General features: G+C 53.8%; 1 protein-coding gene across 1 annotated transcript in view; it reads left to right on the plus strand.

Annotated features, from left to right (window-relative positions):
• Sptbn4 (spectrin beta, non-erythrocytic 4) overlaps positions 1–16025 on the plus strand; it is an 88372-nt gene that overhangs the window by 68742 nt on the left and 3605 nt on the right. Inside the window, exons 21-35 of the mRNA XM_050129032.1 lie at positions 1632–1856; positions 2909–2998; positions 4234–4512; positions 4606–4736; positions 5666–5870; positions 6629–7009; positions 8404–8648; positions 9448–9586; positions 9670–9754; positions 10103–10299; positions 11141–11748; positions 12952–13024; positions 13561–13853; positions 15487–15660; positions 15802–15844. Coding sequence (XP_049984989.1) covers positions 1632–1856; positions 2909–2998; positions 4234–4512; positions 4606–4736; positions 5666–5870; positions 6629–7009; positions 8404–8648; positions 9448–9586; positions 9670–9754; positions 10103–10299; positions 11141–11748; positions 12952–13024; positions 13561–13853; positions 15487–15660; positions 15802–15844 — 3168 coding nt within the window. The remainder of the gene's footprint in view (positions 1–1631; positions 1857–2908; positions 2999–4233; positions 4513–4605; positions 4737–5665; positions 5871–6628; positions 7010–8403; positions 8649–9447; positions 9587–9669; positions 9755–10102; positions 10300–11140; positions 11749–12951; positions 13025–13560; positions 13854–15486; positions 15661–15801; positions 15845–16025) is intronic.

The raw sequence follows: 16025 nt of genomic DNA on the forward strand, positions 1-16025 counted from the left end.
GATCCATAAACCCAGAGCAGAGAAGAGAGAGCTAACTAGGAGTGGTTTAGAAACTTCAAAGCCCATTGACACACCTCCTCTAACGAGGCCACACCTCCTAATCCTTTCCAAATAGTTCCACTAATTGGGAACCAAGTATTCAGATACATTAGCCTATAGGGCAATTATCATTCAAACCACCATACTGCCTGCATCTCCAGCTCCAGGGAATCCAGTGCCATGTTCTGTGCCTACAAGGGTACCAGGCACACATGTATGTAGTGCACAGACATACATGCAGGCAAGACACACATAAAATAAAATATTTAAGATCACATATTGCTCTTCTAGAGGATACAGATTTGCTTCCCAAGTACCCATATCAGGCAGCTCACAGCCACCTGTAACTCCAGCTCCAGGGAATCCAACGCCCTCTTCTGGCCTCCACAGTTACTGCACACATGTGGCATGCACACATACATATAAAAAATATAGATAAGTTTTAAGAAAAGCGAGCACTTGCCACCAAGCCTGATGATCTGAGTTCCACCCCAGACCACACAGTAGAAGGAATGAGTTAGCTCCCTACAGTTGTCCCCTGACCTCCTCATGTGTGCCATGGCACAGCATGCATGACTTCACATCACACACACACAACAAATACCTGCAAAAATTAGAGAAAAATGGCTTCCTGCTCAGCGCCTTTGGAATGACTTTCCCATTAGTTGTTTGCCTTCGGGTGCTTTGTTTGTGGCATAGACAGGGCCAGTACAAACATGCTTTAATGTGGTCCGACTTAGCATTATTCACCCTATTGGCTTTTATTCTTGGAAAGCCCCTCCCAACACTCTCAAAGCATTTGGGCCCCCTTTCTTCTCCTAATTTACAGATTTCCTCATTCCATTTAAGTCTTAAACCCATCTGCAGCTGTTAAAACAGAGAAAGGGCCCAGGTAAATCGGACCATTGCTTGGCCCATGCCCATCCATTAATCTTCGGGGATTTCAAGTGCTATAAGAGATATTAATTTTCCTGTGTATTTTAAGATGGGTTTTCACGTATCCCAGGCTGACCTTGAACTCCTGATTCTTCCACTCTATCTCCCGAGTGCTAGAATTACAGGCTTGGATCACTACACTTGGTCTTCTGTGGTACTGGGGGATGGAAGGCAGGGTGTCCTTGCACACCAAGCAAGCACTATCCCAACCAAGCTATACCCCAGCCTCCAAATCACTGTAGCTTTGTGTTTGGTTTTATATCAGACAAGATTGACCTATCAGTCAAATTATTTCTCTGGGTCCCAGTTTCCTACAGTAAAAAAAAGTGATCCATTCAACTTTGAAGAAAATTCATGAATGGTTGGACCATATTAGTTGTGTGTGTGTGTGGGGGTGGTCCTTTGGAATTCTTTGAGAAAATAACCTTTGAGTTGAAATCTGATTGACAACTAAGAACATACCTGGCAGGACTCAAACTCACCACTCCCGAGGTAGGGGCTGGTATGGAGCTCCACAGGCTCATGCAGAGGGAGAGTGGTACTTCCGGGAGGCACTGAGCAGGGTGAGAGTGGAATGACCTGCCCAGGTGAGTGCCTTGTCACAGAAGAGGCCTGGGAGGAGGTTGGGACTGCTGACTGTGCCCCTGTACCCACAGTCCATGGAGTCTCAGGTGGAAGAGTGGTGCCGTGAGGTGGGCGAGCTGCAGGCGCAGACGGCGGCGCTGCCCCTGGAACAGGCAAGCAAGGACCTGGTGGGCGAGCGGCAGAGCGCGGTGGGCGAGCGCTTGGTGCGCCTGCTGGAACCATTGCAGGAGCGCCGCCGCTTGCTGCTGGCCTCCAAGGAGCTGCATCAGGTGGCGCATGACCTCGACGACGAACTGGTGAGGCGGGGCGTGGGTGCGCGGAGACTTTGGGGCGGGATGTAAGGCCAGAGATTGACGTTATGGGCGCAGACGGTGAATGAAACCAGGACTGACCCAGGGTGAGAGTCAGATACATTCTTCAGTCCTTCGCTCCTTCACCTTATGTACTCTAGCCATTCATTCATTTACTCATGAAACAAATTTCTTTTCTTTCCTTTCCTTTTCTCTTTCCCTCCCTCCCTCCTTCCCTCCCTCTCTCCCTCTCCTCCTCCTCCTCCTCCTCCTCCTCCTCCTCCTCCTTCTTCCTCTCTCTCTCTCTCTCTCTCTCTCTCTCTCTCTCTCTCTCTCTCTCTCTCTCTCTCTCCTGTTTGAGACAGTCTCTTGTGGTCCAGGCTGGCCTGGAACCGGTTATGTAGCCAACTATGACTGAATTTTTGATCCTCCTGCCTTATCCTCCCTAGTGTTGGGGTTGCAAGTGTGCCCAGCACTCCTGGTCATGGAGTTGGTTGCCTCTTCTTTTGTGGATCTTGACCCCTGACCCCACTCATTTGCATTCATCTCACCAAATGCTCACCCACTCAATCATTCATCCATCCAATCATCTGTTTATCCTCACTCGGTCTTGACCAGGCCCTCAGACTGTGTGAGGCCAGGGCCCAGCAGGTGTCCAAAGAAGCCACTGTCTGTTGCTTTACATAGAGGGCTCAGCCCTGCCACTAGGGGTGTCCGGGCGGCAGTGATGTTGACCCTCAGGGGTGATAGGAACTCAGAGAAGTTCAAAGCCAGAAGGTGGGGGTCTTCCTGGGGGAAAGGATGTGTAGACTGAGGAAACAGGACATAGAGGGATGGGAAGGGAACTCCAGGAAGCAAGGCCTGCATGTTGGAGGCCAAAGCTAAGTGGGTTTCTGCCTCAAGCGCAGAGAGCTGGATGGAGGGTGTCACACAGGACGCTGATGTCCCTGGGGCTGAGGTGAGCAAGGTCACCCATGCATATACAGGGGTCTGAGGCTCATGGGGAGGCAGCGATCCTTGGGTGCATTCTCTCACTGACCCTCTCCTGTCCTCCCCAGGCATGGGTCCAAGAGCGGCTGCCGCTGGCCATGCAGACAGAGCGAGGCAATGGCTTGCAGGCTGTCCAGCAGCACATCAAAAAGAACCAGGTGAGCTGAGCCAGGTGAGGGCGTGAGGTTGGACCCTTGGGGGTGTGAGTGCTAGGAAAGAAGCCAGTTAAATACCTGTTAGAGGGGCTGGGCACGTGGCTCAGTGGTGTCTGGGCACATGGCTCAGTGGTGGCTGGGCACGTGGCTCAGTGGTTTAGATCACTGGCTGCTCTTCCAGGGGATCCAGAACCCACAAGGTAGCTCACAACTGTCTGTAACTCCAAACCCAGAGCATTCAGAACCCTCATATAGATATACATCCAGGCAAAATACCAATGCACATAAAATAAAAATAAATAAATCAGCCGGGCAGTGGTAGCACACAGCCTTAATCCCAACACTCAGGAGGCAGAGGCAGGCAGATCTCTGTGAGTTTGAGGTTAGCCTGGTCTACAAGAGCTAGTTCCAGGCTCCAAAACTACAAACAAACAAACAAACAAACAAAACAAAAAAAAAAAAAACCCTGTCTCAAAAAACCACACACATACACAAAAATAAATAAATCATTTTTAAAAAACTAGATGAGTAGATGGGAGTGAGAGAATGAGGCCTCTCGTCCTTGACAAGACTGGATAGCAGTGCGTCTAGAGTCTGTCATGAGTCTCTGCTTCTTTTTTGTTGTTACAGAGTGAACTTTTTGTCAGGTCACAGTCTTCTCTTTAATTGGTGATGAAAGGCCCCCAACAGATGCATGTTTACCTATTGCCATCAAAACCAAAGAGAACTGGGGGTGTGGCTCAGAGGTGGAGCGGCTCAGAGGTGGAGCATCAGTGTGGGGCTGGGGTCCTGGCTCAGTAGTAAAGTGCTTTCTTAGCCTTCCAAAGGTCCCAGGTTCAATCTCACTACAAATGACTACTCTTCCTCCAGTCACAAGCTACTAATAGATCCTTAGCAAGGCTAAGCTAGCCTATCACACAGGGCTTCTCAGTAGCTTGATCACGTGCAGGACTTAAGCAGGTAGTGACAGCTGCTGAGTCCAGGAGGTCCTTTCTTTCTTACAAATCCTGTTTGACAGTACAGTCTTTGGAGCCAGCCTCCAGTTTTCCCTGGGACTGCACTTCTCTTGTCAGGGCCACTTTTCCCACCTGTAGCATGTGGGTATCAGTGAGTGGGTACCTGGCAAGTGGCAAGGGATCTGAGGGTGTTCTTTCTAGCTCAGCGGCCCGGCCAGTCGCGGAGGGGCACGGTGTGTCATGGACGCTTTGACACCCCTCCGCTCCATGTTTCATCCACAGGGCCTGCGGCGGGAGATCCAGGCTCACGGGCCGCGCTTGGAGGAGGTGCTGGAGCGCGCGGTCGCGCTGGCCTCGCTGCGCAGCCCGGAGGCTGAGGCAGTGCGCAGGGGCCAGGAGCAGCTGCAGAGCGCTTGGACCGGACTACGGGAGGCAGCAGAACGAAGGCAGCAGACGCTGGACGCTGCCTTCCAGGTGGAACAGTACTACTTTGATGTGGCGGAGGTGGAGGCGTGGCTGGGCGAGCAGGAGCTGCTCATGATGAGTGAGGACAAGGGCAAGGTGCGCCCAGAACTGGGGTGAGGGGGTCCGGGCACACCGGAGCTGGGAAGGCCCGGCCTCTGCCGCCTTATCGCGGGCGCCATGTACTCCTAGGATGAACAGAGCACCCTGCAGCTTCTTAAGAAACACTTGCAACTAGAGCAGGGCGTGGAGAACTACGAGGAAAGCATTGCACAGCTGTCGCGCCAGTGTCGGGCGCTGCTGGAGATGGGACACCCAGACAGGTGGGTGAGCTGGGGGCGGGGCTAATTCGGAGGGAAAGGCCCAAGGAAGGCTAGGACCGAGTTAGAGTAGCAGCGCCAGGTTTGATGGGGCCCTCATGTATTCCCAGCATCCCGGAGACTGAGACAGTAGGATTGCTGCAAATTTGAGAGTTCCAGGCCAGAAAGATTCACATAGAGATATCCTATCTGAAAGAGGGAAAAAAAAGACAGTGAGATCAATAGATGGCAGATAGCCAGGGCAGGCCGGAGATGACTTCTTACAGTGTTTGGGAAGACTGGAAAACCTGGACTGCTGACATCAGAATGGGGCAGAGCCAGAGCCATCCTGGAATAGCTGGGTAATGCGACCTTGCTGAGCCTCTGGGGGCTTGGCTGGTGGTGGGATCTTAGAGGGACAACAGATTAAGACCGTGTCCAGAAGCCTGGAAGAGGGGACGGAAGGTGGACCTGAGTCTTGAGGGAAGGAGTTAGGAACCCTAATCACATCACTGTGGAGCAACAAAGATAGGAACTAGGCAAATAAACAAAACCAATAAAGGATGCTGGATAGGGATGGGGGGTGTGTGTCCAGTTATGAAAACAGTAGTGAGGGACCAGGAATTCCAGTGGTCCTTAGCTACATAGAGAATTTGAGGCCAGCATGGGCTTCATGAGTCCCTGTCATTAGGGGAAAAAAATACCCATTATGGTACACTCAGTGCCTAGCAAAATATTAATTATTGATACTATGGCATTATATTTTTAGTATCACTTACTCTTATTGCCAAAGCAGTGAGTACCACGCTGGCTCAGTGTGAGATTTGCAGAAAACTGCCCCCACCAGAGGGGGATCTTAAAGAGACAGGACCCTGGCAAAGATTCAGGAAGAAGCAGTCCTCCCTTGGGAGGGAGTCTTAGGGGTTTCCCTATTGTCCCCTATCTGCCCTCAGTGAGCAGATCAGCCGGCGACAGTCCCAGGTGGATCGCCTCTATGTGGCCCTCAAGGAGCTGGGTGAAGAGCGCAGGGTGAGCCTGGAGCAGCAGTACTGGCTATACCAGCTCAGCCGCCAGGTGGACGAGCTGGAACACTGGATTGCCGAGAAGGAGGTGGTGGCTGGCTCCCCGGAGCTGGGCCAGGACTTCGAGCATGTGTCGGTGAGGGGTCTTGTGAATTCCATGTCTTAGTTATGTTTCTGTTGGGACAAAACACTGTGACCAGGGCAGCTTATAAAAGAAGGCATTTAATTGGCTTTACAGTGTCAGAGGGTTCGAGTCCATGATGGTGGAGTAGAGAGAGGTATGATGTCAGGAACAGCTGAGAGCCAACATCGTGACCCAAAAGTAGGAGGCAGAAAGAGGCACATTGGGATGGCCCAAGTCTTTGAAAACTTCAAAGCCTACCCCCAGTGGCAGACTTTCTCCAACGAGGTCACGCCTCCTAATCCTTCCCAAACACTTCCACTAACTAGAGACCAAGTATTCAAACCTATGAGCCTATGGGGGCCCTTCTCATTCAAACCATCACACACCAATGATACTAGCGACCACTGTGCATCCTATGAAGGCCTCTGGGCCTCCTTTCGAATGACCTCACCTCGTGGCCCTGACACACATGCGTTTACACACACACACACACACACACACACACAGGAGCACTTGTGGCACCTGAGAGGTGAGAGCAGGTGAATCAGGAATTCCAGGCATCTTTGGTTACACAGTAAGTTTCAGGCCAGCCTTGGCTACCTAAGACCTTGTCACACACATACACACAAAACACCACACATGCTACACTCAATGCCTAGCATGGTGTCAGTTATTAATACTATATATCAGTTATTAATACTATATTTAGTGGGTGACTATGTAGCATTGTCACCCACTTAGGTATTTTTCTCACCCCACACCTTGTCCAGGTGCTACAGGAGAAATTCTCAGAGTTTGCCAGTGAGACCGGAACGGCAGGGCGGGAGCGGCTGGCGGCAGTCAACCAGATGGTGGACGAGCTGATTGAGTGCGGCCACACAGCGGCGGCCACCATGGCTGAGTGGAAGGATGGGCTGAACGAGGCCTGGGCTGAACTCCTGGAGCTCATGGGCACTCGGGCCCAGCTGCTCGCTGCTTCTCGGGAGCTTCATAAGTTCTTCAGCGATGCCCGAGAGCTTCAAGGGCAGATTGAGGAGAAGCGGAGGCGGCTGCCCCGCCTGACGGCACCACCAGAGCCCAGACCCAGTGCCAGCTCCATGCAGCGAACCTTGCGAGCCTTTGAGCACGACCTGCAGCTCCTCGTGTCCCAGGTGGGGTGACTGGCAGCCTAAGAGCAGGGTGGGAGGGCCTGAGTAGTGGGGCTGGGAGTGTAGGCAACAGAGCAGACAGCTGCTGTAGAATCAGCAGGCTGGCAGTGGACAGAGAAAGCGGCCTGGGGACAAGGGGAAACTGGACAGATAGAAAATGGAGATCTTAGCCAGGTGGTGCTGGCGCACGCCTTTAATCCCAGCACTTGGGAGGCAGAGGCAGGTGGATCTTTGTGAGTTCGAGGCCAGCCTGGTCTACAAGAGCTAGTTCCAGGACAGGCTCCAAAGCTACAGAGAAACCCTGTCTCAACGCCCCCCCCAAAAAAAAAGAAAGAAAGAAAGAAAAAAAGAAAGGAAGAAAGACAGACAGACAGACAGACGAGATCTTTTACCGTGCCAAGGAATCCAGTCGAGACTGGGGGCGGGTGGCAATGCTGAAATTTATTCCTTTTTTTTTTTTTTTTTAAGAGAGCCAGCCCTGACTGGCTTGAGACTTTTTTACTGTACCAGGCTGACCTTGAACTTGCAGTGAGCTTCCAGCCTCTACCAGAGGTGAAAAGGTCTAAGCTGGGTGTGGTAGCTCAGGCCTGAAAGCCTGAAACCTTATGCACTCAGGAGGCTGAGACAGGAGGCTCATCAAGAGTTCAAGGCTCGGCTAGGCTACAAAACATGACCCTGTCGCGAAAAAAAAAAAAGAAAGAAAAAAAAAGAAAAAGAAAAATTTATGTAAGCTGCCAGACATAACATCACACCCCCATAATCCCAGGAAGATCCCAAATTTAGGCTAATTTGGCTACACAGTGAAATCTTTACTTAAAACAAAAATTGGGACGGTATTTGGAAGCTGGATTACTAGTAGGTGACTAGTAGGTCTGATGTAAACGGGGAAAAAACCCAGGAATTATATCAAACAGACACCAGGGTAGAAACAGACACCAGGGCTCCTGGGAAAATCAGATGGCTCTGAGAGAAGAGAAAGGCGGACTTGTGTGGAAGAGCAGGCAATGAACACGGCAGAAGGAGTTATCAGAGCAAGAGTTTTAGGCAGCCAAATGAAAGAAACCTGGTAGTAAAGATAAAAGCTAGAGCACGGGTACGGATAGGTCAGAGAGCGATCGATCAGGCAGTAGGCTTAAGCCTTAGTCGGCAAAGTCAGAAGGCAGTCCAGGAGCCTTAGGGAAGAAACGGGGGGGGGGGGGGAGGGGAGAACCTGGGCTGTAGAGGCGGAGGAAAGGGAGGAACCTGAGCTACGGGGTTGGGGGAGGGAGGAGCCTGGACCACGGAGAAGGGACGGGAGGCCACAGGTGCTGTCGGAAGGAAGGGTGGAGGCTGGGTCAAGTGAGATGAATAAGAGGGCGGAGCCTGTGCCCCCACACACGGCGGGTCGTGCCCCTCAGGTACGGCAGCTGCAGGAGGGGGCGGCCCAGCTGCGGACGGTGTATGCGGGCGAGCACGCCGAGGCCATCGCCAGCCGCGAGCAGGAGGTGTTGCAGGGTTGGAAGGAGCTGCTGGCAGCCTGTGAGGATGCTCGCCTGCACGTCAGCTCCACGGCCGATGCGCTGCGCTTCCACAGCCAGGCCCGTGACCTGCTTTCCTGGATGGATGGCATCGCGGGCCAGATCGGGGCAGCTGACAAACCCAGGTGCTCCCCTCCCTCCAACCCCCCCCCCCCCCGCCTCATCTTGGGCTTTTTTGCTTACCTATGGCGGTCTTCAGTAGCTGCCCCACCTCCAACAGCCCCTTCGTAAAGTGCCTCTGTGTGCCAGCCACTGTTCTGGGTGCTTCAGATGTGTGAGGATCCCTTTTAGGCTTGGCCTAGAGTGCTTTCTGCTCTGGATCCTATCCAGGTGTTCACACTGGCCTCCCTGTGGGCGTGTCACAGTAAGGCCTGGCCAGGTACGGAGAGAAAGCTGTGAGACCATTGTCACAGTCAGTAAAGCAGATGCTGCAACTTAACCTAGTAGGTACTCCTTAGATCTTTACGCAGTAGTTTGGGGTCAGTGTCCAGCAGAAGTCAAACCTGAGCTAAGCCTGGTGGCACAGGCAGATCCACTTGGATACTCAGGGAGCTGAGGCAGCAGAATGAGTTCAGGGCTAGATGGATAACTTAACAAGACCCTGCCTCAAAATAAAAAACAAACACAAGGGTTGAGGATGTAACTCAGTCATCGTCAGCGACATAGCCAGTTCCAGGCCAGCATGTGCTACACGAGGCCCTGTTGAAGGGATGGAGAAGGAGGGGAAGTCGGACCTGAAGTTCTAGGCACACTAAAGCAAACTTTGGCACTTTCGGATCACTACCTCAGAACTTGGCCAGAGAAGGTCGATGTCCTGGGGTTCTGTAGAACAGCAGTGTCAATGTGTCCTTCGGGATTTGCATCTAAGGGGCAGCCTGAGGGTGGTTGCATGCGGCTTAGATCCCTGTCCCCTCCCCGCTGCAGGGATGTGTCGTCGGTGGAGGTGCTTATGAACTACCACCAGGGTCTGAAGACAGAACTGGAGGCTCGTGTGCCTGAGCTGACGGCCTGCCAGGAGTTGGGGCGCTCCCTGTTACTCAACAAGAGTGCCATGGCTGATGAGGTGGGGGAGAAACATGGGGTCCCTCTCTGCTCCTACCTTTTGCCTACCCCGACGCCTCTCTCACCCCACCCCCACACTCCCAGATCCAGGCGCAGTTGGACAAGCTGGGAACCCGGAAGGAGGAGGTGTCTGAGAAGTGGGACCGTCACTGGGAGTGGCTGCAGCAGAGTGAGTGAGGGCCTACACACCAGTGCCTCGGCACAGGGGACAAACCTCTGCACGTCTGGTCAAGACCAGAGGGTGACAAGTGACATGAGCATGCTTTGCATGTCCCCCTTGGGTGCCCAGGGACCTTGGGGCTGGGAGGGTGAATGAGGGGGCTGTCTTACTTTTGAGCTCAGCCCCCCATGTGAGGGTTATCCTAATGCACACACAACAAATACCCTGTTTTAAGTCCCCATGACTCTGAAGGCTGGACTGGGGGTAGCCTGAGGGGATGGCCAGAAAACCTTAGCTCCCACCCCAGGCAAAGGTCTGAGGCTCTCCTGGCGCCTCACCTCCTATGCCTACCCCCAGTGCTGGAGGTGCACCAGTTTGCTCAGGAGGCCGTGGTGGCTGATGCCTGGCTGACAGCCCAGGAGCCGCTCCTGCAGAGCCGGGAGCTGGGCAGCAGTGTGGACGAGGTGGAGCAGCTTATCCGGCGACATGAGGCCTTCCGAAAAGCAGCCGCAGCCTGGGAGGAGAGGTTCAGCTCTCTACGGCGCTTGACCACGGTCAGACCCCAGATCCCACCTCCCACCCACCATCCCTATATGTTAGACTTGCTTGGGTGCCTGGCCCAGCACTGGACAGCACTGGACATAGGTTCTTCCTGGGCTGTAAAGGAAGGCAGAGGGATATACCTGTAACTGACTGTTAAGAACCCAGAGGGGCCCAAAATTTTTTATGAAAAATAGGTTGAGTCTGGGGAGATAAAACGGGGCGGGGATTTGAGGGGTCTGTGGGAACCCAGAAGCCGTTGGTCTGGTCCTGAAGAGTCCAGTATGAGACTTGAAGGACACTGCGAATGCAAAGACCTTGTTGTGATAAAATGCCTCAGGGTCCTGGGGGGGGGCTGTTAGGGAAGATATGGTGGGAGGGGTCAGAAAAGCACCCAGAGAAGGTGACTGTTTAGCTGTCAGAGGGGTGGTGGCACACACCTCATTCCCAGCATTTGGGAGGTGGCAACAGAAGCCATCAGAAGTTAGTGCAAGGTCATCCTCAGTAATATCGAGTTTGGAGCCAGTCCGGGCTACATGGAGCCCTGTTTTCCATGTAGATCCCACCACACACACCCCACAAAACAAAGACCAAAACAAGCAGAAGGGAAGGGAAGGGAGGAAGAAAGACGGGGGGGGGGAAGGCCCCCTTTTCCCCTACAAGATCAATGGGTGTTTGTGGAAAGAACAATGATTTGGTTTTGGCCAAGAATAGGCAATGCCTGAAAACCCTGTTTCTCCAAGAAGCTAAGCTAAACAGCGAGAAAGAATGCCCAGACCTTCGCGAACGACTCTCTAGGCTCCACCACATTCCCCCCCCCCCGACCTGACCTGACTTTTCTACCCCCTCCCCCAGATCGAGAAACTCAAGGCAGAGCAGAGCAAGCAGCCACCCACCCCCTTGCTGGGGCGCAAGTTCTTTGGGGACCCCACAGAGCTGGCGGCCAAGGCAGCGCCTTTGCTACGTCCAGGGGGTTATGAGCCCTTGGCTCGCCGAGCCTCGGACACGCTGTCAGCCGAGGTGCGGACCCGGGTTGGGTATGTGCGCCAGGAGCTCAAGCCCGAGCGTCTCCAGCCGCGTATTGACCGGCTTCCTGAGGTCCCGGGGAGGGTAGAACCCGCGGCCCCAACAGCCACAGCGCTGGACACGACGGACACCCCTGGAACCCCGGCGCTGGCAGAGCAGGTCCGGCCCCGACCGGAGCGCCAGGAGTCAGCGGATCGTGCGGAGGAGCTGCCACGGAGACGACGGTCAGAACGCCAGGAGTCCACAGAACAACCAGAGGAGGCTGCGCGGAGGCGGCGGTCGGAGCGCCAGGAGTCCGCGGACCACGAGGCACCACATAGCCTTACTTTGGGTCGCTATGAGCAGATGGAGAGGCGGAGGGAGCGGCGGGAGAGGAGGTTGGAGAGACAGGAGTCTAGCGAACAGGAGACACCAACCAGAGGAGAGCTGGTCAAAGGGTGAGGACCTCTGTGACCAAGGTGTTAGGGGAAGGGAAAGCTGTGGTCTAGAGGGCCCAAGGGCTGGGCTTCTGGGCTCAGAACTGCCCAAGTGAGCACGGTGGTGGCTAGCATTTCTGAGGCCATGGCGGGAGGCCCAGGAGCAGTGACGGAAACAGACTTTTCACTAAACTGTGAAGACCGGAGACATTTAGGACTGGGAGGAAAAGCCCAGGGGACTTAGAAACTCAGGGGGATGTTTAAAGAACACAACAGTATGTTTAAAAGCTCAAAGACACCAGCTTGCCTTTTGCTCTGCTTAAAACTCAAAGGACACGCAGCACGTGGCGCGTGCCTTTAATTACAGCACTCTGGAGACCAAGGCAGGAGGATCTCTGTGAGTTCAAGGTCAACCTAGTCTACTGAAGGAGTTCCAGGACAGCCAGGGCTGCGTAGAGAGACCCTGTCTCAGGAAAATTCATCAATCAGTCAAACAAACAAAGCTCAGAGGACAGCAGAGTGAGCTCTTTCACGTGTGGCCATAGCCCTTAGGCGTGAAGGACAGAGTCCCAGACCAACCGCCCTGCCGCACATCCTGAGCATCAGAGCGAGTGATTCTGTCTCTAAAACAAACAAGTAATTGGAGTGTGGTGGCCCTGGCCCGTACTCCCATCACCTGGGAGGCAGTGGGAGGAGTGGGGGTTCAAGGTCATCCTCAGAGAGGCCAGAGGTCAGACCTTGACTTAAATCAATCAAAGGTTGAAGAGATGGCACAGTGGTCAAGCCACTTGTTGCTGTCCATAGGACCCCAGTTTATTCCAAGCACCCACACTGGGTGGCCCACAGCCGTTTGGAACTCCAGCTCCAGAGGATCCAGTGCCTTCCTCTGGCCTCTGCGGTCAGCAGGTCCCACATGGCGAAGCGCGCGCGCGCGCACACACACACACACACACACACACGTGCAGGCAAAGCACTTACACACATAAACCTATTAAAAAAAAGTCAACTAAACAAATAAGAAAAAACCTTGGAGAGAGGGATTTAGTTGTACATCGAGTAGCTGTGTCAGGAACACCCACGGTGTGCAAGGCACACATGTGTGAGACTGCTGAGTTGTGGGCAGGGGCCTGGTATCAAGGCCTGGTATGGTATGATTGTCCAGGCAGTCAGGACCCTAGCCAAAAATACTGCATCTCATTTGGGTCTTCTGCCCTTGTTCTCCAGGAAGGCCACCCTAGCGGACATTGTGGAGCAGCTGCAGGAGAAAGAGGCAGGCCCTGGGCTCCCTGCTGGGGTGGTAAGTTGAGTCACAGGAATGGGTGGTGGTAGAAGTCCTCTTAGTGGCCAGGATCTCTAGAGGCAATCATTGCGCAGGCCCATCCTCCTTCCAGGACCTTGCAGTCAGCATATGGAGCCACAAACCCAGGACCCTTATTTCTCCCTCCACACACAAGGATTAGACTCTAAACTCTGCCCCATCTGTTTTAGACTCTCTATTTCTCCAGCCTTGTGGGGGTCCCCAATTTCCTCATTAGTCACTCAAGAGACCACCCCAAGATTCCTCACACAGAAATTCTATGCCCTTCCTCTAGTCTACCTCCTTAGACCCTGTCCCTACCTTCCAGCTTCCAGAATTCCAAAGCCTAAATTCGAATGACCCATTCCCAAAACCCAAGGGGGTCTCCTCAGCCCTGAGGGTCTTCTCATGTTCCCCTCCAAGATAAGCGGCCCTGCAGAACGATGGGACCCCTGGCCCTAAGGCTCCCGAGACGGGATGCTCCCCGCTAGTCATCATGGACAGTACCCCTCTCCCCACTCCCTTCATTCACACAGCCGTCGCTGCCTCAACCTCGTGAGCTTCCCCCCGGTCGCCTGCCCAACGGGCTTGAGCCGCCCGAGCGGACACCTCGGCCCGATCGGCCGCGGGCACGGGACCGGCCCAAGCCACGCCGGCGGCCACGGCCTCGAGAGGGTGGTGAGGGCGGGGGAAGCCGGCGCTCGCGCTCCGCCCCTGCCCAGGGAGGCTCCGCCCCCGCTCCTCCGCCTCCGCCCACTCACACAGTGCAGCACGAGGGCTTCCTGCTGCGCAAGCGCGAGCTCGACGCTAACCGCAAGTCGTCCAACCGGTGAGCGCGTGGGCGGGGATTTGGATTGCTGGGAGCCCGCTCTGGGTGTTTCATGAATGAGTAGCTGGGCGGGAGGGGGCGGAGCTCAAATTCAAAGATTCCAACCCGTGAAGGGGAGGGGCGTGGTCGACGTTTAGAGGCTCCAATAGCTAATTGGCTCGAGCGAGATGGGCGCATGGTACTTGCCCCTAACGTGAATAAATTGAGATTCAGTCTCAGCGACCACCCTAGGTGTTGACTGTGGCTAAGGAGCAAACCTGAAGTAGTGTCTAATATGGATGATTCCAGTGCGGTGTGAATTGGAGCTTCAAGATGGCATCCAATCAGTGAGCGGGATGACGGGATGGATCCCCCCCCCCCCACCTTACAACATCTACTCATGAAATTTACAGTGGGGGTCCAGAAAGGAACAGAGCCTCAACTGAGGACCTAGTTTCGGAATGTTGGAAGTTATTTCAGATTTCCAGATGAGCAGCTTTGCTTTTTCTTTTGTTTTGTTTTTTGGGGTTTTGTTTGTTTTTCGAGACAGGGTTTCGCTGTAACTTTAGAACCTGTAGCTCTTGTAGATCAGGCCGGCCTCGGACTCACAGAGATACACCTGCCTCTGCCTCCTACGGGCTGGAACTAAAAGCGTGAGCCACCACCGCTGGGCCAGCTTTTTCTTAAATTATCTAAACTACATTTATTTGTGTTGGGGATGGAAGTTGTGTGTGGAGGTCAGAGGACAACTGCCAGGAGTCGGTTCTCTCCTTCCACCGTGGCTCCCTGCGATTGAACTCAGGCTGTAAGGCTTGGCTGCATGTGCCTTAGTCTCCTCAGGCCCTAACACGTTTGCACGTGTGTGTGTGTTTACTTTTGAAGAGAGTTCAGCTTGTACTTGTCCAGTATATTTTTGTCCAACCGAGGTGGAAAATGTGGGGCAGGTAGAGTCAGGTAGAGTGATATCTGGACCCAGGACACGAAGGGAGCAGGACAGGCTGAGGCTTTGCTGGTGCTGACTGAAGTTAACGTTTCCTTCCTTGTCCCTAGACCAGCATGGGAATGAACACTGACACCTGTTGAATGTTAGTTTCCTAGCCGGGGACTTCTTCCTAGACAGGGCCTTTGGCTGCATGGGGAGACCAGATCTTGTTTCAAACTGTAGAACCTCACGTCTTCCTTGAAGGAACAACTTGGTGAAGGGTGGGGAAAGAGAACCAGAGAAGGCGATGCATGGGGAAAGGGAGATCAATGAACGAAACACGGGTGTGCATATGAGTCAGGTGAATTCTTCCAGGACTGGGGATCAAGCCCGTGGCCTCATGTTCTACCACTGGGATATACCCCCAGCTCCTCGCTAGTGAATCCTAGACAAGGGCTCTGCCTACTACTGGCTGCCTTCCTATCCCAACAGCTCGTGTCTTGCTTTTAGGAAAGTCAATATGAAATGAGGAAGGGTTAGCCAGCAGGGACCAGCCTGGGCAAACTCTTGGTTCTGGGAGCACTAGTCACACCTCCCAGAACAGGACCTGCCTTGTGGGGCAAAGGGCCAGAGGTAGAAGATCAAGCACACGCTCTGCTCTGTAAGGGTGATGATGGAGTTCCCAGGCAGAACTCTGCAGCTCCGCCTCAGTCACCATCTCACCACCCCCAGGTCATGGGTGAGCCTGTACTGTGTGCTCAGCAAGGGGGAGCTAGGCTTCTACAAGGACTCCAAAGGCCCATCATCGGGGGGCACGCATGGTGGGGAACCACTGCTCAGCCTGCACAAGGCCACCAGCGAGGTGGCTAGTGACTACAAGAAAAAGAAACATGTCTTCAAGCTCCAGTGAGTCCCTCCCATGGGCAGAAGGGAGGGGGGCTCCGCCTTGCTTTATTTCCCCTGTGGGCTCTCAGTTTTCTTGAAAGGCAATGGATGGGAGCAGGGGCTGGGCCCCTCAAGATCCCTGAAGTCCTATGTCTCCTGCAGGACCCAGGATGGCAGCGAATTCTTGCTCCAAGCTAAAGATGAGGTAAGAGTTGGTTCTTTCACACCATAGGTTGATCTCTAAGTGGTCTAGCTTCCTGGTTGGTTCCTGAATCAAGGAGTTGGGGCTGTAGAAGAAACCACACAGGCCAGAAGTATAAGAACTGTAACAGGAAAGCAGTGAGAGCCCAGAGAGCATCCTAAGACGGGGGGGGGGGGGGGGGGGC

Source organism: Alexandromys fortis, unplaced genomic scaffold (genome assembly GCF_014885135.2).
Source record: "Alexandromys fortis isolate MF-2015 unplaced genomic scaffold, M_Fortis_MF-2015_v1.1 scaffold_293, whole genome shotgun sequence".
NCBI classification, from domain to species: domain Eukaryota; kingdom Metazoa; phylum Chordata; class Mammalia; order Rodentia; family Cricetidae; genus Alexandromys; species Alexandromys fortis.